The sequence below is a fragment of the Macaca fascicularis genome, chromosome X (genome assembly GCF_037993035.2).
Source record: "Macaca fascicularis isolate 582-1 chromosome X, T2T-MFA8v1.1".
Lineage (NCBI taxonomy): Eukaryota > Metazoa > Chordata > Mammalia > Primates > Cercopithecidae > Macaca > Macaca fascicularis.
In genome coordinates, this window is record NC_088395.1 from 9,406,135 (window position 1) to 9,430,310 (window position 24,176).

At 44.5% G+C, this 24,176-nt stretch overlaps 1 protein-coding gene across 3 annotated transcripts in view; it reads right to left on the reverse strand.

Annotated features, from left to right (window-relative positions):
* Nucleotides 1-2,117: 2,117 nt before the first annotated feature.
* GPR143 (G protein-coupled receptor 143) overlaps nucleotides 2,118-24,176 on the reverse strand; it is a 42,089-nt gene continuing 20,030 nt past the window's right edge. For 2 of the 3 annotated variants that reach the window (XM_045383232.3, XM_005592933.5), the window contains 5 exons: nucleotides 23,485-23,594; nucleotides 21,016-21,124; nucleotides 18,749-18,866; nucleotides 16,839-17,082; nucleotides 2,118-2,885 (listed from right to left, as the gene is read on the reverse strand). In XM_045383232.3, coding sequence (XP_045239167.1) covers nucleotides 2,791-2,885; nucleotides 16,839-17,082; nucleotides 18,749-18,866; nucleotides 21,016-21,124; nucleotides 23,485-23,594 — 676 coding nt within the window. In that variant the 3' untranslated portion in view covers nucleotides 2,118-2,790. The remainder of the gene's footprint in view (nucleotides 2,886-16,838; nucleotides 17,083-18,748; nucleotides 18,867-21,015; nucleotides 21,125-23,484; nucleotides 23,595-24,176) is intronic. The other variant, XM_074029346.1, reaches the window with a different exon arrangement.

Genomic DNA, 24,176 nt, shown 5'->3' on the forward strand with positions numbered 1-24,176 from the left:
CTCACCCTGGGAAGGTGAAGCAATGGTTATCCAGAGAGCTGGGACAGCCCTGGGCAGGCACTACCTCATGTTGTGTTCATAATTCATCTGCAGCCTTGTGACTCCAGAAGTGCAAATGCAGAAACTTGCTGGACTCTTCTAGAAGAAAAGGAGTCCTAATCTTGATATGAAGGGAGGTGTCACATGGCAGAGCTGTCTGCAGTGTCCTGAGAAGATAGTTCTGTCTTGCTTTTCTATATACATAGTGGTGGATTATAATCCCACTGCATGCTGCAACATTTTGGGGAGGAAAATAAAAGAGCTTCAAAAAGTTCATGGACATACATATTATGAAAAAACTACATGGATTTCAAAAACGTTTTGCATCAACATAAACTCATACTAATTTGTTATAACCTGTCTTAACAGGATCTAGTTTGAGGCACTAAAAAGGATAAGACATCAGCCTGAAAAGAGCCTCTATCAGAGCAACATAAATTGTTAAAATTGAAATGAGAGCAAGCATCAAATTTATGAAGTTTGAGTGGACAAATGGTGAAATCATTGATGCTTTATGAATAGTTTATGGAAACAGTGCCCTAAATAAATCAGTTTACAAATGGTGGATAACTCATTTTAAGAATAGATGAGATGATGTTTAAGATGAAGCCCACCGTGGCAAACCATCCACATCAAGGTGTGATGAAAAAATTTATCTTGTTCATGCCCTAATAGAAGAGGACAAGCAATTAACAGTACAGACAATAACCAACACCATAGACATCTCAACTGGTTCATCTTACACAATTCTGACTGAAACATTAAAATTGAGCAAACTTTGCACTCTATGGGTGCCAAAACTGTTGCACCCAGGTCAGCTGCAGACAAAAGCTGAGCTTTTGATGGAAATTTTAACCAAATGGGATCAAGATCCTGTAGCATTTCTTTGAAGAATTGTAACAGGAGATGAAGCATGGATTTCCCATTACCATCCTGAAGACAAAGCACAATCAAAGCAATGACTACCAGGAGGCAAAAGTGGTTCAGTCAAAGCAAAGCAGACTGGCCAAGAGCAGAGGTCAGGGCAACAGTTTTTCAGGATGCTCAAGGCATTTTACTTGTTGACTTTCTGGATGGCCAAAGAACAGTAACATCTGCTTGTTATGAGAATGTTTTGAGAAAATTAGCCAAAGCTTTAGCAGAAAAATGTCCTGGAAAGCTTTGCCAGGGAGTCCTCCACGAGAGCAATGCTTCCACTCATTCCTCTCATCAAACAAGGCCAATTCTGCAAGAGTTTCGATGAGAAATCACTAGACATCCACCTTACATTCCTGATTTGCCTCCTTCTGACTTATTTTTCTTTCCTAATCTTTAAAGGGCACCCATTTTTCTTCAGTTAATAGTGTAAAAAAGACTGCACTGACATGGTTAAATTCCCAGGACCCTCAGTTCTTTAGGGATGGACTACATGGCTGGTGTCATCACTTACAAAGTATCTTGACCTTGATGGAGCCTATGTTGAGAAATAATGTTTCTGTCTTTCATTTTCATCTTTTCATTTTTCAGTGAAAAAAAATTTTTTTTTTTTGAGACGGAGTCTCGCTCTGTCGTCCAGGCTGGAGTGCAGTGGCCGGATCTCAGCTCACTGCAAGCTCCGCCTCCCAGGTTCACGCCATTCTCCTGCCTCAGCCTCCCAAGTAGCTGGGACTACAGGCGCCCGCCACCTCGCCCGGCTAGTTTTTTGTATTTTTTTAGTAGAGACGGGGTTTCACCGGGTTAGCCAGGATGGTCTCAATCTCCTGACCTCGTGATCCGCCCGTCTTGGCCTCCCAAAGTGCTGGGATTTCAGTGAAATTTTTGAAGTTTATTGAAAACTTTTGAAGTTCCCTCATATATCTTAATGACCATGATGGAAATATGGGCATTAGTCAGGTTCTAAGTATTCCTTAGACTATGTCATTACTCAACACAGCATGAGACTAAATTTGTGAGCAAAGTCATGCTGTCTTCTCTGCCCCCTAGTGTGTGTTAGGAGGCCAGGCTGTGCTGCTGCTCCACGGGGCCCTGGTTCCCTATTCATTCTGCTGCATCTCTACCTTGCTGCTGTTTGGCATCATCAATAAGCTTAGTCAAGAGCATTTCCTCTAGAAATCACATCTTTACTGCAACTTTTCTATGTTTAGGTATGTTTAGATACACAAATACCACTGTGTTACAGTTGTCTACAGTATTTGGTACAGTCACATGATGTTCAGGTTTGTAGTGTAGGAGCCATAGGCTCTACCGTATAGCATAAGTGTGCTGTAGCCTGTACCATCTAGGTTTGTGTAAGTATGCTCTATGGTATTCACACAACAGTGATATCACCTAACGATATATTTCTCAGAACTCATCCTCATCATTAAGCAATGCATAACTGTACATACATTTTCTTTTGCTAGAAGTGTTAAGACAGAATCCAAGTCAGGCTGGGAGCCTAGTCATAACTATTTTATTTAACTACTTTCCCAAGGACTTGGACCTTACACTTACTTTACAGCCAGCCTCAGAAAACTTCCTAGTGGCAACTAAGAGGGTAGAGAAGCTGTAGAGTGGTCTGGAGGGGGCTCTTCCATTCCCACACGCATATGCATGAATCATTTCTCCTATCCTAAAGGCTCTTCGGGAAGAAGCTCTAACTGGTGATGAGAGCAAGGTTTGGGGGCTGCTACACTTTGGCAGTGCAGTGATGGGAAGGTGAGAACACAGTTCTAAAGAACAAGAATTACAGAGTCTGAGGAATATGGGATCTGGACCCCCAGCACATCCCCTTCATAGGTCTCCATGGGTTGGGAGAGCAGGGTCAGCCTCATTTTTGTTGCAGGATTCACTTGCAGTGTGAATTTCAATTGTACTGGCATCAGAACCTGGAGAGGAAAAGACAAAAGACTGTGACAGTGTCTGCATCCTAACAGGTTTGTCATCAGCTTCAGAAAATGCTCAGTATTCAGTGCATGGAGTTTTTCATGTACCAACTTTGGTCAAAGTCCTAGCATTCATCTCATCTGCAAAAAAAAAAAAAAAAAAAAAAGGAAAAGAAAAGGAGGTGTGGAAATCTACATCAACTTTCCATCTACATTTTACTAAATCATTACAATGGATGAAACAAGCCCTACAGAATCATCTAGGCTAGTTGATAGGTGACTGCGGCACAGATGCTGCAGGTGACACAACTGATGGTTTAGGAAGGTTTCGGAGCCCCAGGACACATGCTGTTTGATTTAGGAGCAGAGCACACTCTTGTGACCACTGGTACAGCTTCTACTGAGGACGGTAACTCACACAACAGGGACCCTATGGTTGCCTGGCTACCTACACTCAATTCCAGGAAGTGCCCAAAGGGAGGGAGACCACCACTCGGTAAAACTACGCCACCTCCCAATTGTCTTTTCATGGACGATGCCATATGGTTTTAGCAAGTAGCTCCTCCCCGTCAGCATCTAACTCTACTCATGGAAAACTCATCTCTCAATGCCCAACTAAATACACAGTAGTACATGCCTGGTAACTCTGTCAAATTGGGCTCATTTGTTCTGATTGTGACCCTAGATAAGATGATAAAGTGACGAATGATATTTTTGTAAATACCAGAATGTATTTGTCCAAATATGCTTAGCATTCCCTTCATGAGAAATTGCTGGAGACATTTTTCTCAGGCCTGGATTTCAGGGCAGTTTGCTTCCATGCACAATGTTTTCTTTTAAATCATGAAGAATCTTGTAACTGGTCACATTTTTCTCTTTACTCCCCATCTTGAAAGCCCAAAGCCAAACTACTAATCCATTTTAACTATGTGGGGCTAATTCTACCTGGCTTTCTTTGATTTCATTGTTATTTCCTTTTGTCCTGTTTTCTTTCTCTATTAATCAATTTTCCCCTTTCTCCTGTCCTCCTTCCAGAATGTGACAAGATTTACAAAAAGCAAACACACTACAGAGAGGGAGAAAAATGTAGGCAGCAATCAGCAGTATGAAAGTTAACACCACTCCCATTGAAAGAGTAATCCTGGATGTCAGTCATCATTCTGATAGTGATAGGAGGCAGCCAAATGCCTAGGCAGATCTGGTTTGGGGTTTCAACCCCACCTTCAAGCCAAAAACAGCCTGAAGGCTGAAAGACTGGACTGCTGGTCCCAGATGAAACCTGCAACCCAAAGTGAGAACTTCTGTTCCTGTCCTTTCTCAATTGATTCTTTCTGAATAATGCCTTTTAACCAATTGAACATTCCCTTTTCCAATACTACCTAAGGCCTGCCCCTCCCCAATTCCGAGCCCATAAAAGCCCTGGACTCAGCCACATTAGGGAAACCTTCCTGCCTTCTGGTAGGGGGACCACTCCTGCATCCCCTCTCTGCTGAAAGCAGTTTCATTACTCAAAACTCCCTGCCTTGCTCACTCTTCTATAGTCAGTGCATCCTCATTCTTCTTGGGCATGGGACAAGAACTTGAGAACTGGTGTGCAAGCCAGACTTGGCCCAGGCGAGCCGGGTGGGCAGGCCGTCTGCTGCGACAGGTAGCATGGCCGAGCGAGGCCTGGGCGGGGCATCACCAGCCAGAGGTCCCCAGCTTGCAAAGTGACCAAGAATAAAATCCTGCATCAATTCCAGCAACACATCTTCCTTCAGAATCTGTGAGACCCTTTGGAACCAATGTCAGAATTATTCTTTCAATCCCCAAATATCCTAGAGTACTTGCTCCAGCCGCAACACAGGTTATAGGCTTTAAGTGGGGAATACAAAGGTAGAAGACACAGCAGAGGGTGGCCTTCCTAACAACAGATGGGGCAAGTGACTGCACTCCAAAAAGCCTCCAAAGCCCTCCACCCATGGGCCTTCCTGACAATCGCAGCTTAGTCTGTGTCCCTCTCAGTTCCCTCACACCCTTAAGCACACTGCCTCTCTCCCTCTCACTCCAGGCTTGGTCCTGCCACAGGACATTTGCACCTCTCTTTTTCTGCCTGTAAAGCTCTTCTGATTTTCTCATGGCTCCTACACTTCATTAAGGTCTCAATTCTAATATTACGTCATGCTCAGGGAGACTCATGATACCCTCTCTAAAACCACGCCCCTACCTCCTCCCTGGTTTTTCTTCATGGCATGTCCCACTACCTGGCTGGAATACGATGTCATTATTTGTGTTTTCCATCCTGTCTCTGCCACTAGAGCAGAGAGTCTCAGTGGACAGGGAATGTGTCTTAGTCACCATAGTGTGCCTAATGCCCCAGACAACACCTGGCATGTAGAGGATGCCCAATAAACATGGGGAATGGGTCAGTACAGTCATGTAGGTGCCTTGACAGCAACGGGATGCAGCACTAGTACCTTGGAGCACTCATTAAGACATGAGTATAAAGAAGGGCAGGAACAAGCACAATTTTAAAAGATACATGCAGAGTTTGAGAGGACATATTAAGGAACAAAAAAAAAAAAAAAAAAAAAAAAAGAAACATTAGACTTATATAGAAAAGAGGAAGTGAGAACTTGAGACATCAGGAGAGATGTGCTTGGAAAGGATTAGGGAAGCCTGAGCTATAGCAAGAGATGACAATATTACCAAGAAGGCAAGTGTGGGCTGGGCGCGATGGCTCCAGCTGTAACCCTAGCACTTTGGGAGGCCGAATCAGGAGGATCACTTGAGTGTGAGACCAGTCTGAGTAACACAGACCCTATCTCTTTTTTTTTTCTTTTTTTTTTTTTTTTTTTTTTAAAAAGGCATGATTGCATGTGCCTGTGGTCCCAGCTACTTGGGAGGCTAAGGTGGAAGGATCTCTTAAGCCCAGGAGTTTGAAGTTGCAGTGAGCTGTGATCATGCCACTGCACTCCAGCCTGGGCAACAGAGTGAGATCCCACCTCAAAAAAAAGGCAATTGCAATATGTGTCCCCCCAACACATACACATGCACCTGCCCACACACACACAAGCACTATGGGCTGTGGGAGGACATGGCACTCAGATCTTCCTCTCAGGTTTGGATTAAGATGAGTCCTGGATAATCTTGGTCTGAGTAACTCAGATCAAGTGTGATGAGCTGCTTGAAGAGCAGGTAAAGGGATTCAAGGATGTGGGGAGGATGGATCTGGCTGTAGATCGCCCAGCCAGATCCTGAGGAGAGTCTGGGTAGCCGACAAGGATGGTGGAGAGGGTGGCTTTGTTAGTGTGGTGAACCTGCTTTTCCTGGAGCCCAGACACCAGCTGGGAAAACTTCTAAAGGAGCCTTCCAGTTCCGGAGCAACATTCTTGCTGGAAGGGGGCTGGTGGCACTTCAAAAAGACTTGATTCTAACAGGGTCACACACTGTTTATGAGGACATCTGGATTCATGGGAACTCATTTGTGATTTCTGTGGTTCTTTTCAAATAGACTCTGGGCTGGGGTGTCACATGGTGGCTTGTGATCAAGGCCTGGACTGAGGACACTCCCCCGTGACCTCACACTTTGGGACATGTTCTGGGTCCTGTGGCTTTGAAGAATTTCTAGTGCTTTCATCCTCTCCCTAGGGCTCCACAGAAGAGAATATTTACGCATGACAACTTTCTTGAAGCAAATTCTGCTGGGAGGGAGCTGCCCCAGTTCAGCCTGCCTGTGCTCAGTTCAATGAGTGCTTTCCAGCAGCCTTGAATTTCCAAGGGTTTTCTCTGCTGGTCTTAAAGGTCTCTGTGAGCAGGGAACATGCTCGCTGAGCAAGTCTCTGAGAAGATAATTCAACTAGGCTGTTGGAAGATGTTGACTAATTCCCAATTGTTGCAAAATCTGTGAAGATCTAACATCCCTGCAGGAAATGCACATCCCAGTGACCTCATGGTACCCGAGGGCCAGCCCCCTTCCTCATGGCCCCTTTAATGAGCCTTGCAAGTCCAGGCAGGTTGTTTGTATTCTCTCGGCCCCATGCAGTTCTGAGATTTGGACATACAGCCATGCACCACATAATAACCTTTTGGTCAACAACATTCCACATATATGACAGTGGTCCCATAAGATTATAATACTGCATTTGTACTGTACCTTGTCTATATTTAGCCATGTTTATATATACAAGTATTACTGTGCTACAATTGCCTACAGTATTCAGTGCAGTAACATGCTTTACAGGTTTGTAGCTTAGGAGCAAGAGGCTATACCATCTAGCCCAGGTATGTAGTTGGGTATACCCTCTAGGTTTGTTTAAGTGAACTCTGCGGTGTTCACACAGCAATGAAATTGCCTAACATGCATTTCTCAGAATGTATCTTCATCGTTAAGGGATGCATGACTGTATATTGGATGTACCTTGTGCCCTCAACTGCCTTTCTCAGATCCCCTGAAAACTTTGAAGTCCTAGAAGTGAAACCCCAACCAGCGGGCACTGAGCATGAACCATAGAAAACATGACACCTGGCCCAACTCCACTTCAAGGTGTTAAATTTGATCTGGCCAGCTCAACAAAGTCCAAGGCCCTAGGGTATGTTCTCTTCCACACCTTCATAGCAACTACAGTTGATGGAGATACCAGGTGTTACTTTTAGGGAGAGGGGAAGTAACAGCAGACCACTGATGGGAAAGCTGATCTCCTAGAGCCCAAGCTGAGACTTCACGTGAGCTGGGTGGGTTTTGCAGAGGAGTGGAATAATGTCCATTTCTTGGGCAGTGTCTCAGGGTGCTACTTGGAGAATAGGCTGCTGAAAAAATTCTGTGTATGCATGGTGCTAGATAAGGGGCCTTACCATTGGGAGGGGGCTGGTCTAACAGCTTACTATAAATTTTGCAAATTATGGAGGGGAAGAGAAGTCCATGCTAACATGATGGCTTTTCAGAGGCAGTGAAAAGAAGCAGCCTTGAAAGGCAGCCCACTGAGTGCCCCAAAGGCTCCTGTTTGAAGTATGACTCCTCCTGTTCCAGAAAAGGGTCTGTCCCTCACAGGTACTTCTGCCTTTCCTACCTTCCTCCATGTGCCCACATTTATCTCTACAGCTTACTTATGGAAACAAGCTCCAACTGGTCCAAAGCACCCCACTCTCTCCCACTCACTTGTTGCTGTCAGTATTTGAATGAATCAACAGGGCTCCGTTGAAACTATGAGAAGGTAACAGGCACGCGAAGGGGAAGGGCTGGGGCTTTGGGTGTTTGCTGTCTTGAAAGAAGTGCTTTGAAAGAACACTTATTTATATTTCAAAAGCTTTTTTATTTTTTAAATTCCATATCCCAACAGACTTCTGTTTCAGTGGGTTATTAAAATCCAGGTATACACACAGAAAAGGCTAAATAACATCCAAAGGACAACAGGGAGACAGAAATTGTGAGAAAAACAAGGGACTGTGAGAGAGATAAAAGATTATGAGGGAGGATGATTGTGGGAAATAATGAGAATTCTGGGGAAAATGAGGAATTACAGGAGACAAAGTGAATTTGGGAAAGTGAATTCGGGAAGAGATGGGAGCTATGGGGGAGAATGGAGAACTGTGGAAGAGAATGGGGAACTGTTAGCAATAAGAGGAATTTTGACAATCACAAGGAATTAGGAGACACAAGGAATTGTGTGAGACTTAACGTATTGTGGGAGACGCAAGGAGTTATGGAAAATCATAAACAGGAAATAGTGGGGGAATTGAGCGAGAACTGTGGAAAAGAAGGAATTGTGGGAGAGATAGAGAATTGTGGGACAGAACAGAAAGGAGTGGGGAAATTGGAATTCTGGGGAGAATAATTTCCTTTGTGAGACACAAAGGAAATTTGGGTAAAGAGAATTTGTAGGAGAGACAAAATGTGATAGAGAAAGGAGAATCTTAGGCTGGGCGCTGTGGCTCATGCCTGTAATCCCAGCACTTTGGGAGGCCAAGGTGGGCAGATCACTTGAGGTCAGGAGTTCAAGACTAGCCTAGCCAAAATGGTGAAACCGCATCTCTACGAAAAATACAAAAAAAGTAGCTGGAACTACTAGGGAGCCTGAGGCAGGAGAATTGCTTGAGCCTGAGAGGCAGAGGTTGCAGTGAGCTGAAATCATGCTACTGCACTCCAGCCTGGGCAACAGAGCAAGAGTCTGTCTCAAAAACAAAAAAACAAAAAAAAAAAAAAAAAAAGGAAGGAGAATCTTAGAAGAGAAACCATGGAGATGTACAAGAATGATGGAGAAATATGGAGGATAATGGGAAAGTGTGGAAGGGAACAGAATTTGGAGGGAGAGGAAAGAATTATGGGAAAGGACAGAATCATGGGGGAAAAAATGGTGGAAAACCGAGACTTACAAGAGAAAAAGGATTATGGGAAAGACAGGGTATTTTGGAAGAGAAAAGAAAAATGTAGAAAAAATAAGAATTTTAGTGAGAATGAGGCACTGTGAGACAGAAAGGGAATTTGGAGAGAGCCAGGGAAGTGTGAGGAATAAAAAAATCATGGGAGAAAATGGAATAGTAGGAGAGAATAGAAATTTGTGAGAGAGAGCAGAGAACAGAGAATTGTGGGAGGGAATAGGTAATTGTGGGCAATATAAGGAATTGTGGACGAAAGGAATTGTGGAAGGCAAGATATTGCAGAAAAGAGAACTGCGCCAGGCACAAAGGATTAATGGGAAAGACTAGAAAGTTATGGGAAGGTGATGAAATTGTGAGGAAAGGTCAGGAATTGTGAAGGAGAATGTTGAATTTGGGGAGAGAAATTATGGCAGAAAATGAAAAATTATAAAAGAACTGCATGTGAGACAATAGACAGCAGAATTATAGAAAAAGAGATTTGTGAAAGATAAGAATAAAAAATTGTAGGAGAAATAGAGAATCTGTGGCAAAGACAAAGATTGTTGGATAAATGGGGACTGAATGAGAGAAACAGGGAACTGTGGGAGAGACCAGAGAACCATGAGAAAGACAGGGATTGTGAGATGAACAGGGAATTATGGGAGGAAACAGAGGATTGTAGGAACGACCAAGATTGTGGGAGAAATAAGGAATTATGGGAGAGCAGGGAATTGTGTGAAGGACAGGAATTGTGGAGAACAGAGAGTTGTGGGAGAAACAAAGAAGTATGGGAAAACAAGGCATTGTGAGAAAGACAGACTTGTAGGAAACATACAGGACTATGGGTGGGAATACAGAATTGTGGGAAAGAGCTGCAATTGTGGGAAAAGCAGGAAATGGCGGGAGAGAATACTGAATCTTGGGAGAAAAGGAATTATGGTGCAGAATTAGTTGTAGGAGAAATGGAATTACAGGGCAGAGAGAATGTGGTATAGAGAGAATACAATTATAAAAGAAAGATTTCTGAAATAGAAGAATGGAGAATTGGTCAGGCACGGTGACTCACATCTATAATCCCAGCACTTTGGGAGACCAAAGTGGGCAGATCACTTGAGGTCAGGAGTTTGAAACTAGCCTGGCCAACATGGCGAAACCCCACCTCTACTAAAAATACAAAATTAGCCAGGCATGGTGGCGTGCTCCTGTAGTCCCAGCTACTCTGGAGGCTGAGGCACAAGAATCACTTGAGCCCAAGAGGTGGAGGTTGCAGTAAGCTGAAGTCGTGCCACTGTACTCACCCTGGGCAACAGAGTGAATGAGACATCATCTCAAAAAAAAAAAAAAAAAAAAAAAAGAATGGCAAATTCTGAGAGAAAGAAGAGACATGTGGGAAAGAATAAATTGTTAGAGAAATATGGTACAGTGGGAGAAACAGGAAATTGCTGGAGAAAGACAAGGATTGTGGGAGACACAAGGTATTGTGGGAAACACAAGGCATTATGGAAAATTGTGAAGCTGTATTGTGGGAGAAAAAAGCAATCATGGGAAAGATGGGGGTTGTGGGAGACTCAAGGTACCATGGGAGAAACACAGAATTGTGGGAAAGACAAGGCTTGTAGGAGATTCCAGGTATTATGGGAGATTCACGGCATTATGAAAAATTGTAAAAAGGGATTGTGGGAGAAACGAGGAATTGTGGGAAAGATTAGGATTGTGGGGGACTCAAGGTATTGTGAGAAAGAGAACTGTGGGAAAAAAAAAAGATTATTGGGAAGAATGGAGAATTATGGGAAAGAGGAGGAATTGAGGGACAGGCCGGAATTGTGGTAGAGAATGGATACTTGTGGGAGAGAACAAATTAGAGTGGAGAATGGAGAACTGCAGGAGAGACAGATTGTGGTAGAAAATAGATTATAGAAGAGGCCTGACGTGGTGGCTCACGCCTGTAATTCCAAAACTTTGGGAGGCCGAGGTGGGCAGATCACAAAGTCAGGAGTTCTAGACCAGCCTGGCTAACATGGTGAAACCCTATCTCTACTAAAAATACAAAAATTAGCTGGGCGTGATGGTAGGTGCCTGTAATCCCAGCTACTCAGGAGGCTGAGGCAGGAGAATCATTTGAACCCAGGAGGCGGAGGTTGTGGTAAGCTGAGATCACGCCATTGCACTCCAGTCTGGGCAACAAGAGCAAAATTCCGTCTCAGAAAAAAAAAAAAAGAACGAAAAAGAAAATAGGTTATAGAAGAAAACAGATTTTCAAGAAAAAATAGAATGGAGAATTGTGGGAGAAAACAATTGTTAGGGGAATGTTGTTGTGAGAGAAATAGGGAATTATGAGAGAAAAAAGAATTGTGAGACAGACAGGTGACTGTGGGAAAGAATGCCAAATTATGGGAGAGCCATGGAACTCTGGGAGAAATACAGAATTGGGGAAAATACAGGGAGATACACGGAATTGTGGGAGAGACAGGGAATTATGAGAGAAACAGAATTGTGGGAGAGTAGGGAGGATTGAGGGTCGAACCAAGAATGGCGGGGTGGGTGTGGTATGGAATTGGGGAGATAAAAGGCATTGTGGGAGAGACAGCTATGCTCCTTTCTGGCCATGTTGCTGGGCTCTGAATGGGCCTCGCCCCACCTGTGTGGGAACATAGCACCTGTGTTCTATCCTAACCACGACCCCTCCACTCCCAACAAGCCCTAAGCCTCAGCCTCACCGGCCTGGGCTTCTCCCCAGGATGATCCCTAAATCTTGCAAGTTTGTGTACTAGCACACTCGTCTTCCAGGAAAGATCTATACTCTTGCTCCCACCAGAAATGCCCTGCCCTTAGTAGCCACATCCCTCCTGCCAGACTCTGCCCCTTCCCTCTCACCAGGCCCCACCCCAAAACACAGTCCCAGCCAGGCCCTATAAGCTCCACCCAGGCCCCACCCCTCCTGCCAGGCCATGCCCCCCTGGCTCGCTCCCTGGAGGGAAACCAGGAGGTACCAAGGGGCTGGGTCTCCTGAGAGCCAGCGCAGGTCCAGGAGCTGGGTGCCTGCACATCTAGGGAGTCAAAAGCTGTTCAGGTGCACAATCCTCCCCTAATAATGACTCTCTTCAGGATTCTCCCAGATCCAGACACCTCGACTTGATGAGCAGAGAGTGTTCAGCAACAAGGCACAATGGTGACGGGGTGTGGAACCCAGCTCCATCCAGCAGCTCTCCGCCTTCCTAAGCGGAGACACAGATCCCCTCAATGGAAACTGCTGCCACAATCACAAAACACGATGCATTACGTGTTTTCTCCCATGCCCAGGCACTGGGCTGGTCCTACAAGCAAACTGCAGTGTCTCTCCACTTAAAAACCTTAACTGGCCTTTCACTGGCCACCGGATAAAGCCCAAATGCCTTAGCAGAATCTTTAGAAACCCTTCACCACTTCTCCAGCTTCCCGCAAGACCTCCGTACCACGCTGAGCCACAGTCGTCCCCAAACAAGACGTAGACTTCCTGTGCTAACTCAACACCGCGTCTTCCTCATCTGAATTTTCTGTCTCCTCTTTGCCCATGCTGTTCTATCATGTAAGACCCGGCCCGCACATCACCTGCTCCAGGAACTCACCAGTGTTCCAAAACCAACGTAGTCCTGCATTGCCTATGTTCCTTTAACTCTTCACAGGTTTTTAAAAATAAAAAATAGTATTGTGCTTACTTACTTGTGAGTTTCACAAATTACACTTCTCAGGAACACTCACCTATCCCGGCTAAAATGGTGTTGAATATTTGCTTAAGACGAAATTCAGTTAACTTGTGTGAAGTACTTAGTAAGTTCCAGACACCATATCAGATACTTAATAAAGCTCAATGCCAGCCTACTGGTCTTGTAGTGAAACCAAAAGCAGTAGGGTCTGAAGGGTATGATGAACAAGTTGAACTTTATCTCCATGGTCTACATAGGGAGAAGCCCATGGCTAACTTTTTTCTGTATCGGCCATAGTAATGATCAGGTGTAGCCAATAGGAAAGCGGCTCTGGTAAGGGGTTTTCCTTGACTTTATGCACAGAAGTAGTATTTGATGCACACTTAACTTACCCAAATTCACCTCTACTTAGTGAGGGGCTGGGGAGGTATGGCAGGGTGAGTAGGTGAGGATTTACATAGTCCCAGGGATCCTGCTGCCTGCAAGCTGGTAAAGCTCTGGTAGGAAAATCTGAATGACACCTGCGTTTCCCCTGCCACTGGCAGAAGGGAAGCACATTCTGGGGTGACAGGTAAGTGGCCCCAGAGACATACCCACCAGGAAAGATTTAGAAGGGATCCTAAAACTGTCCCCAAACAATACAATGGTGATGAGAGCCAAAAGTCAGATGTGGAAATATTAAAAAATGTGAGGTGTCCTAGGCAGCAAATTAATTTTAATTTCTGAATAAAAGCCTTTTTAATTCTTTTTAGATTAATGTATGCAAATTCCTGCATAGGGTTACCATACAAAATGGTGATGACTGCATGTTATGGGCAATTTTAAGATATTCGAAGGGTGACTAGATGCAAACTTATGACCCTAACCACCACCTCAGTACCAACACCACTTTATACTTTTTTTTTTTAAGAGATGGGGTCTCACTATGTTGCCCAGTCTGGACTCCAACTCCTGGCCTCAAATGATCCTCCTTCCTCAGCCTCCTGAGTAGCTGGGAATACAGGTTCATACTACCAGGCCAGGCCACTTTATACTTTTGCAGACGTTTGTTGTTAATTTTGAAAACTCAGTCTGTGCTTCAAGCTCTGTCCTCAAAAAGCCTGACAGATGTTACCTAACAATATGTCACTTGGAGTTCTGAATCGGCAGCTGCCATTTTTACAGGAATTCTTCCCACAATAAAAAAATACTGATTGTATTTCTCGTTTTTCTCAAAAGGCTTTCCTTTTGTTCTTTCCTTTTCCTCCAATGTTTTCTCCAATTGCTATTTTCATTGATTGTTCTATTATTAGAATAGAATGATTTTTTTAAATATTTTAATTTTCTCCAATAGACTGTGAGATCCTTGAGGGCCAGGTTGGCACATCTCCAGTATCTCCACCCCACTCAGCTCCTAGTACACAGCCTGGTAGAGTTTTGGACAGTCATAAGTCGTTATTAACAGAATTAGAATGGGCCAGGTGCAGTGGCTGAGGCCTATAATCATAGCACTTTGGGAGGCCAAGGTGGGAGGATCATTTACAGGAGTTTAAGACCAACCTGGGCAACATAGGGAGACCCCAACTCTTCAAAATAAATTTTTAAAAAACACACACATAAAGCCAAAGAAAATTAGCAGGATATGGTGGCACCTGCCTGTGGTCCTAACTACTCAGGAGGCTGAGGTGGAAAGATTGCTTGAGCCCAGGAGATCAAGGCTGCAGTGAGCCATGTTCGTTCCACTGCACTTCAGCCTGGACAACAGAGTGAGACCCTGTCTCATAAATAAGTAAGTAAATAAATAAATCAAAGAATAGGTGTATCCATACAATGAAATATTATCAATCCATAAAAAGAATGAAGTTCTGACACCTGCTACAACATGGGTGAATCTAGAAAACAGTATCCGAAGTAAAAGAAACCAGACACAACAGGACAAATATTACACAACGCCCTTTCTATGTAAGATCCAGAACAGCAAAACCATAGAGACAGAGAGGAGATTCATGGTTGCCAGGGGCTGGGGAGAAGAGATGGGAAATGGCTCCTTGGGGACACAGAGTTTCTTTCTGCAATGATGAACATGTTCTGACTTAGATAGTGGTGACGTGTGCACAACCACTGAAATGTGCCATTTAAAGGGGTGAACTTTGTGGTATGTGAATTATATCTCAAAGTTTTTAAAAAGCCAAGGGGCCGGGTGCAGTAGCTCAAGCCTATTATCCCAGCACTTTGGGAGGCTGATGCAGGAGGACCACTTGAGACTAGTCTGGGCAACATAATGGGACCTCATGTCTCCAAAAACTAAAAAATAAAATAAACTAGGCATGGTGGTGTGCACCTGTAGTCCCAGCTACTCAGGAGGCTCGGGTGAGAGGATTGCTTAAGCCCAGGAGGTGGAGGCTGCAGTAAGCCGTGTTCCTTCCACTGTGCTCTAGCCTGGGTAACAGAGGGAGACCCTGTCTCAAAAAACAAAAACAAAAGCAGGGAGCCCTCACAGACAGCAGCCTCCAGGAATGGCTGCCCTGCTTATTTTTCTATTGGATCTTTATTTGCTTTTGCTAAAACCTCTGTGTGAAAACATCCAACCTTTGAGCGGCAGATCTAGGCAACAGCTTGCTGGAGGGAGCGGAGGTAAGGAAATGCTGATGGCTTTTGTTTGGTGGTGGTGATCGGGGTGGGGTGCAGGGGACTTTTACTGTTATTTCTAGTGTTTTATTTGACTGTCAAATATCTGCTCGGCCACTTTGAAACACCAGGATGGGAATACAAAGCCAAACAATTCAAGATAACATTTTTGGCTTCATTCCCCAGATGGTATCAGTAACTCTACAGACTAACAGCAGATCCAGCTGGTGGGTTCCTCATGCTTCATGAACTATTTGTACCAGATGGAAAGTCTGTAAATACATCCTCTCTGTGTGCCTTTTAGCTTCAGCCAGAACCATCTCTTTCTCTTCGTGACTCCCAATTTCAACCAGACAATATTGTATCATGGAATCAATTCATCAGTTAGTTCATCAGCATATTTTTTGGCCTTCAAAGTAAACCAAGTTTGTCACCTGAAAGTGAACCTTCCTTCAGTGTATTTGTTTGGTTTTGTTTTTGTTTTGTTTTTTTAGACGAGGTTTCACTCTTGTTGCCCCAGCTTGAGTGCAATGGCACGATCTCAGCTCACTGCAACCTCCTCCTCCCAGGTTCAAGTGATTCTCCTGCCTCAGCCTCCCAAGTAGCTGTGATTACAGCGTGTGCCACCACACCGGCTAATTTTGTATTTTTAGTGGAGATGGGGTTTCACCATGTTGGTCAGGCTGGTCTCGAATTTCTGACCTGAGGTGATCCGCCCACCTTGGCCTCTCAAAGTGCTGGGATTACAGGTATGAGCCACCACACCAGGCTATTTTTGTATTTTTAGTAGAGATGGGGTTTCACCATGTTGGTCAAGCTTGTCTCTAACTCCTGACCTCAAGTGATCCACCCGCCTTGGCCTCCCTTCAATGTATTTGAATAGTAGGAATGGAAAAGAAAATGGAACTCCTTAAGCCATTTCCAGACATCTTTCTACATATTATTTTTCTTACTCCAAATTTCAACATTATTTTGGTACACCGCATGACGGGATTGTGTGGTATTTGTCTTTGGTTTTGTATTTGTGTGCATTTAGCTCAGACAACATCTGGAAAAAAATCACATTTTTAGATCCAAGCCTAATTATTCTGAGACACTGGTTCTGAACTGGGGGCCAGTGTGGTCCCCCAAGAGACATGTCAATGTCTGGAAAGAGTTTTGGTTGTCACAATTGGGCGAGTGCAACTGGCAGCTAGTGAGTCCACATGAGGGGTGCTGCTAAACACCGCACCATGCACAGGGCAGCGCCTGGGACAAAGAATCCTCTAAGGCTTTCCAAGGGGAGCCCTGGGACCCCAAAGTCTACCTGCTGTGGCAAACAGGGCATTACCTTCAGACAGCATGCTCAGGGCTTCATCAGAAGTCTGCCCACCCACTCGAGACACCTTCTTGGAAGCAGGGTTTTCCTGGGGCACCCGGGAGTCCAGCGGGGATGGGTGAGCCCCATCAGCAGCCGAGGTGGTCAGTGATTCCCACTGGATCTCCTTCCTGGGAGACTGAAAACCCAGGCTACATCCTGTCCAGCCATAGAAGGCCAAAGACAAGAGAAATCCCTGGGCTGGATTCAGGATTCCCTGGAGAGAGGACAGAAAGACACATGGCAGTCAGCGCAGTGTGGCAGGAGTCAGAGCCCTGGGCTGTCACAGAGTGACACACTCCCCTCAGGATGCCCACAGGGCTGGGCTCGCTTGGAAGTGACCATGGGTTGGCTGGTGGCTGGTTGACTGGTTGGTGGGTTGGTTTGGGGCAAGATGAAGATTGGCCACAGTAGGTGCTGTACCTTCGAGGGTGCCTGAAAGTAGAGGGGGGTGGGGAAAGGAGAGGGCGGGGAGGAGCTGGAGTAGAGAAGGGAAGATAGGGGACAGAGGATGAGAGAGAGGAGGGAAGGCAGGAGAAGGAGAAAGTGGGAGGGGAGGGTGGGGGAGGAGAAGAGGGCAGCAGTGGGAGAAGGGGAGAGGGAGTGCTGTAGCACAGGGACTGAACAGCCAGCTCCTCCTGCAGCCTGGGGGCCTCTGTTCTCCCCAGTTTGCCACCCTGTGCTGCCAACGGAGCACTTGATGTAATAAAGGTTCCTGAGGCTCAGACGGAGTCTGGGAAACATCCCTCCACTCGTGTGTGCTGAGGACACATAAAGTTCACCAGAGGAACCCAGCCAAGCTCCAAACCACATGCAGTGATGGAAGGGCCAGTGCTGGTTCCATTTGAAAGTCTTTGTGAATGAGCCTTTCCCCATTTCAAAAACAATATAAATATGGATTCTGTGTAGCACAATATGCACCTCCCTGCCAACAACACGTGTGCATTTCTTCTTATAAAGGTGAGAGAATGACAGCACTGGGGCAGCCTGCCCATGGGACTTCTACCCCATCATTCTCTTCATGTATGTCCATCCAATACGTGTATTTTTTTCTATTTCTTTTTTTTTCATTGTTTCCTCATTGAAAAAAGATAAACATGTTTTTCTTTAGTTGTAATTGGTATAATTGTATATATTTGATTTCCCAGTTAATACCAGAGATTTCATAATCATCATTTTTAACATCTGAGTAATATTCCATCAAGATGAAAGACCATAATTTACTTAACCATTTTTCTTTCTTTCTTTCTTTCTTTCTTTCTTTCTTTCTTTCTTTCTTTCTTTCTTTCTGTCTGTCTGTCTGTCTTTTTTTTGAAATCTGGGTTGCCTATAATGCTTTACAATTATGAAGGATAATGCTACCAGGAATATATCCATCTGTGTGGCTTTTTCATGGTCTGAAACATTCCTTCAAGATCCATGCTCTGATATTGAGAGACTGCCAGGAGCTTTGATACACTGCGCCAAACTGATTGACCAGAGTTGAAGCATTTAATAAGGATCCCAACAACAAACAAAGCAGCCAGCTAGCACACTAAGGCCAGGAGCCTATTTAACTCATTCTGTATTTAAATACAATATATTGTACTTCTGACTGCTTCTTTTTCTTCTGATTTTTTTTTCAAACAGAAAATGTTAAATCTAGATAATTAAAAAAAAGAGATGGGGTCTCCCTACATTGCCCAGGGTGGTGGCATACACCTGTAGTCCCAGTTACTCAGGAGGCTGAGACGGAGGATTGTTTGAGCCCAGGAGTTTGAGGCTGCAGTGAGCTATGGTCGTGCCACTGCTTTCCAGTCTGGGTGACAGAGTGAGACCTTGTCTCTAAAACAAATACATTAATTAAAAATTAACTAATTAAAATACAATACAGATTGACCTACCATAATAAACCATGTGGTCTTGGCTGCAGTTCTGACAGGTTTCAAAGAACCTCCATTGATATCTGTTTGCATCTCAAGATAGAATAAAAGGCTTTCATTGATGATATTCGACAACCAACTATTAGAAAGAAAATGGCAACAAGTAAAGAGAACATGCAATGAAACTCGTTTTTAAATGCTGGGGAGTCAGAGAAGAATTTCTACCAAGACCTAAAAGTACTAACTCTCGGTACAGACATGGCCACTTCTGCAGTAAGAAACTAAGAGGGCCAGGTGCAATGGCCCCCTCCTGTAATCCCAGCACGTTGGGAGGCTGAAGCAGGAGGACTGCTTGAGCCCAGGAGTCCGACACCAGCCCGGGCAACATAGTGAAACTCGTCCCTACAAAAAATAAAAAATAAAATTAAACAGGTGTGGTGGTGCACACCTGTAGTCCCAGCTACTTGGGAGGCTGGGGTGGGAGGATCACTTGAGCCCCGGGAAGATCACTTGAGCTCAGGAAATCAAGCCTGCGGTGAGTTATGAATGTGCCACTGCACTCCAGCCTGGGGGACAAAGTGAGACCCTGTCTCAAAAAGAAAAAGAAAAAGAAAGAAATGAAACTAAGAGGAACCGGCACACTAAGAATTTAATTTAAAAAATAAATTCGTTTTCTCAGTCTAAAGCACAGATCAGCAAATCCTTCCAAGGGTAACACTCAACACCACATCATGGTGTAAGGTTCTAGCACTGTATCAAATAACCCAGAATTCATTCTTTGAAGAACAACATACAGTTTTGATGGAGATCAAAACAATTTTTTCTTGACTTATTTTAGCATTTTTCAATGTTATTTTAGGTGGCTCAGTGAAATATGAAATGTTGAACTGAGTGTATTTTTAGTAGGAGATGATTTATATATCTCCAAGAAAGGTGTCCAAACAAAGCTCATATCAGATGAATTACTATTACTATTATTTTTTAGAGACAAGGTCTTGCTCTGTCACACAGGCTGGAGAGCAGTGGCATGATCATAGCTCACTGTAACCTCGAACTCCTAGGCTCAAGTGATCCTCTTGCCTCAGCCTCCCAAGTAGCTGGGACTATAGGCATGTGCCACCATTCCTGGCTAATTGTTGTTATTGCTGAGTGGGAGGTCTCACTAAATTGCCCACAATGGTTTTGAACTCCTGACCTCAAGGAATACTCCTGCCTCCAACTACTAAAGCGTGAGCTACCACGACCAGCACAGGTGAATTTTTAACATCACAAGTACTTGCCCTGTCCTGCAAGGTACTGATTCACCACAGTGCAGCATGTTCTGATTCCAGTTTTGTTTGTTTGTTTGTTTGTTTTTGCATTGGTTACAGGTCTATTTTCAAAGTATCCACCTGAAAGGTTTGGACAGGATACCAGTGGTGGGGAAAAATGAGGAGAGACAAACTGCTCAGGCCGTTCTCCAACCTTCTTGACCAAAGACGTGTCCTTGCCCCTCTGTCAGGTACAGGAATTCTGGTGTCAGGAGTGAGGCAAATGGGTGAGTTTATAAAGCATGACCAGCTGAGTGTGGTGGCTCACGCCTGTAATCCCAACACTTTGGGAGGCCGAGGCAAGTGGATCACTTGAGGTCAGGAGTTTGAGACCAGCCTAGCCAACGTGGTGAAACCTCAACTCTACTAAAAATACAACAATTAGCTGGGTGTGGTGGCATACACCTGTAATCCCAGCTACTCGGGAGGCTGAGGCAGGAGAATCACTTGAACCTGAGAGGTGGAGGTTGCAGTGAGCTGAGATTGTGCCATTGCACTCCAGCCTGGGTGACAGAGTGAGACTACTTGGGAGGCTGAGGTGAGAAGATCACTTGAGCCCTAAAGATCAAGGTTGCAGTGAGCTGTGATTGCGCCACTGCACTCCAGCCTGGGTGACAGAGAAAGACCTTGTCTCAAAAAAAAAAAAAAAAAAAAAAAGCATAAACAACCCCTTTGTTTTGGTTAACCCCAGCAATGCACATGGTTGGGACATTTCAAAACTAAATTTGGGTGTTTGTTTTCTAAGGGCTTTATAAATAATTTGAGTAGATTTCAATGTTTTTCCAGAAATTCATGAATTTTGGACTTGCTCCCCTGTCCTCTGTGCCTTTCCTTAAAGGGCACCTAGCACAGTCTCAAAGATTTCCTTCCCAAAGGCTCTTCCCTTTGGAACTTCCAGTCACACATGCAACATGGCAAGTTGTTTCCACAGCCCTTCCCACTGGCAATAAAAATATACATATATAGAAGAAAAGTTACCAAATAATTAAAACCAGCATTATCTTGAAAAATCGGATCTTGATCACAGCTCCCATCCTTCTCTCGTTCTCCGTGTAAATGCCTTGTCTTCCTTTAAGTAAAGAGGCCACTGTGAAGAACAGAAGGAACTATGTGTGGTGTTCATTATTCATGTTTATGGAGTGACAGAGAAGGCAATGGAAGCAGGTGTGAGCCCACAAGCAAGGCCAGAGGGGGAGGAAGCAAAGCAAGTCACTGACATTCATTCCTCACAACTTCCAGGTTGGAGTCCTCATAGACCCTAACGAATATGCATATTTTTAAACTTCTGCTTTGAAATAATTTTAGATTTGCATAAAAGTTGCAAAGATGGCACAGAGAGTCCCTGTATACCCTTTACATTCCCCTCAATGTAAGCATCTTATGCAACCATGGGGATGTTCTTCACAACTATGAAATTAACACAGATACATTACTATGAACTAAACTCCCAATTTTGGCTGGGTGCAGTGGCTCACACCTGTAATCTCAGCACTTGGGAGGCCAAGGTGGGTGGATCATTTGAGGTCAGGAGTTTGAGACCAGCCTGGCCAACATGGTGAAACTCTATCTTTACTAAAAATACAAAAATTTGCCGGGCATGGTGGTATACGTCTGTAATCCCAGCTATTCGGGAGGCTGGTGCACGAGAATTCCTTGGACTCGGGAGGCAGAGATTGCAGTGAGCCAAGATCATGCCACTGCACTTCAGCCTGGGTGACAGAGCAAGACTCCGTCTCAACAAATAAATTCCCAATTTTATTTGAATGTTCCTAGTTCAGAAACTATATTTTTAAAGGCTCATTTTCTCTGTTATAAAAATAGAGGTGCAGTGGCTCACACCTGTAATCCTAGAATTTTGGGAGGCTGAGGCAGGTGGATCACCTGAGGTCAGGAGTTTGAGGCCAGCCTGGCCAACATGCTGAAACCCCATCTCTACTAAAAATACAAAAATTAGCTGGGTGTAGTGGCAGGTGCCTATAATCCCAGCTACTCGGAGGCTGAGACAGGCGAATTGCTTGAACCTGGGAGGCAGAGGTTTCGGTGAGCCGAGATCACACCACTTCATTCCAGCCTGGGCAAAAGAGCGAAACTCCATCTCAAAAAAATAAAAATAAAAATAGTGCACACTTGTTAAAATATTGAAAAAAGATTTGATTCCTTCTTATAGACAAGTTAGAAAATATTTAAAAGTTTAGAGAAGTATGAATGACCCATGGTCCCTCCACCCAGAGATAACCACTGTTAACATCTTAGTATATTTCTTTTCAGTCTTTTTTCTATAAGTCATTTCTATTTATCAGCTAAAATCACTATTTTTTATGAGATTTTGTTTAAAAATGCTATATTTAACACACTATATTTAAATGTAGATATGCACCGGGCGTGGTGGCTCATGCCTGTAATCCCAGCACTTTGGGAGGCCAAGGTGGGTGGATCACCCAAGGCCAGGAGTTCAAGACCAGCCTGGCCAACATGGCAAAACCCCATCTCTACTAAAAATACAAAAAAAATTAGCTGGGCGTGGTGGCACGTGCCCATAGTCCCAGCTACTCGGGAGGCTGAGGCATGAGAATCACTTGAACATGGGTGGCAGAGGTTGCAGTGAGCCGAGATCACACCACTGCACTCCAGCCTGTGGTGACAGAGCAAGACTCTGTCTCAATAAAAAGAAAAAAAAAAGTGTAGATATGAAGAGAATAGCCCAAAGAATCACAATAATTTTATATTACCAATGATAGAGTACTCTCAACAATGTTTTTAAAAAGTTCAACAATCAACAGGTGATCTTCAAAGGACCTCTCAGTTAAGGCAAATTTCCTTATTCCCATTCTGTCCTTGAGAGATCTCTGGCAGCCTGAGGAGGTGGGAGGCTCACTCCAGGACACACTTCCTTGAGGGGAAAGTAGGGGCTGGACTGCAGGTCTCCAGCCCCAGCCTAGAAGTCTTTCCCAGACATGTTGTCAACGACTTCATTCCTCTTATCCTTTTCTAACCATTGACCTTGACTCATTTCCTGTGCTCCACTTCCTGTTTCCTGCCCATCTGAGAAAAAATATCAGCCAAGTGCATTATGGGACTGGAGCTGCCTCAGTACATACTCAGCCCCTTCCCCCTCCCCTCTCTTCTTCTGTTCCTCTCGCACCTCCACAGTCGTCCAAGGGCACTCCTGCAGCCAACCCAGGAGAACCCCAATACAGAAGTGAAAAGTCAACTAGTCCTGGCACTGAGCTAACAAACGATGGCACAGAACTTGTGCGGGCAGAGGCCTGCACATTTTCATTTATTGAACCTGCTTACTTTCTGAAGCTGTGATCTGCTGATGTCTCCAGAGGATGACAAATGAGATCAACTGTCCTGGAGAATTCCAGGACATGTGTCACTGTCTGAGCCCGAGGCATGGGGCCGCTCACAGTGGCCGTGTACCCAGAGAGCTTCCCTAGTATTTACCTGCAGTCACTGTCTTTTGGAACAGGATGGGGTTGGCCATGAGAACCAGCAGCAGGGGCAGGTACATGGTGACATAGTGGGGGATGGCATGGTCCAGACCCCGCTCACACCTGAGAGAGGAAAACCAAAGTCATTCTTCTCAAAAGCAAAGCTTTGGCTAAAAGACATCTACTTATCTGGAAGTCAAGATAAGAGGATGAGAATGAAAAGGGAAATGCATAAATCTGCTTCTGACTGCCCAAAGGAAATGTGAGTCATTTCTCATGTCTGGAACAAGCCGTAAATTGCAGGAGAGTAAGGGAGATCAACCATGTTTCTGTCTCAGAAATGGTAGGACCCTTAAGGCATTCCACTGGAGGAAGCTTTTAAAGGTTCCTGCTGGGAAAAGATCGGAAAGAAAAACACCCTGGGATGGGGGATTCCCTGCATTGGGTCTCAAGGAAAAAACGCAATTCAAGTAGAGACAAAGGCACTCCATTAAATAGTTAGGTTTTGAGTACTTACTACCTGGTTTTGGGCAATAACATGAATAAAATCCAGTCCCTGGGCTTGAACAACTCAAAATATGCCAGCTCCATATTTCAGAGGAAATATGTTCTCATGGTTATGGATAACAATAGTTTCAGAGGTTCTTGTCAGAGAAAAGGACAAAGATTTCTACTGAGGCGTCATAGGAGTCATTGGTCACCACG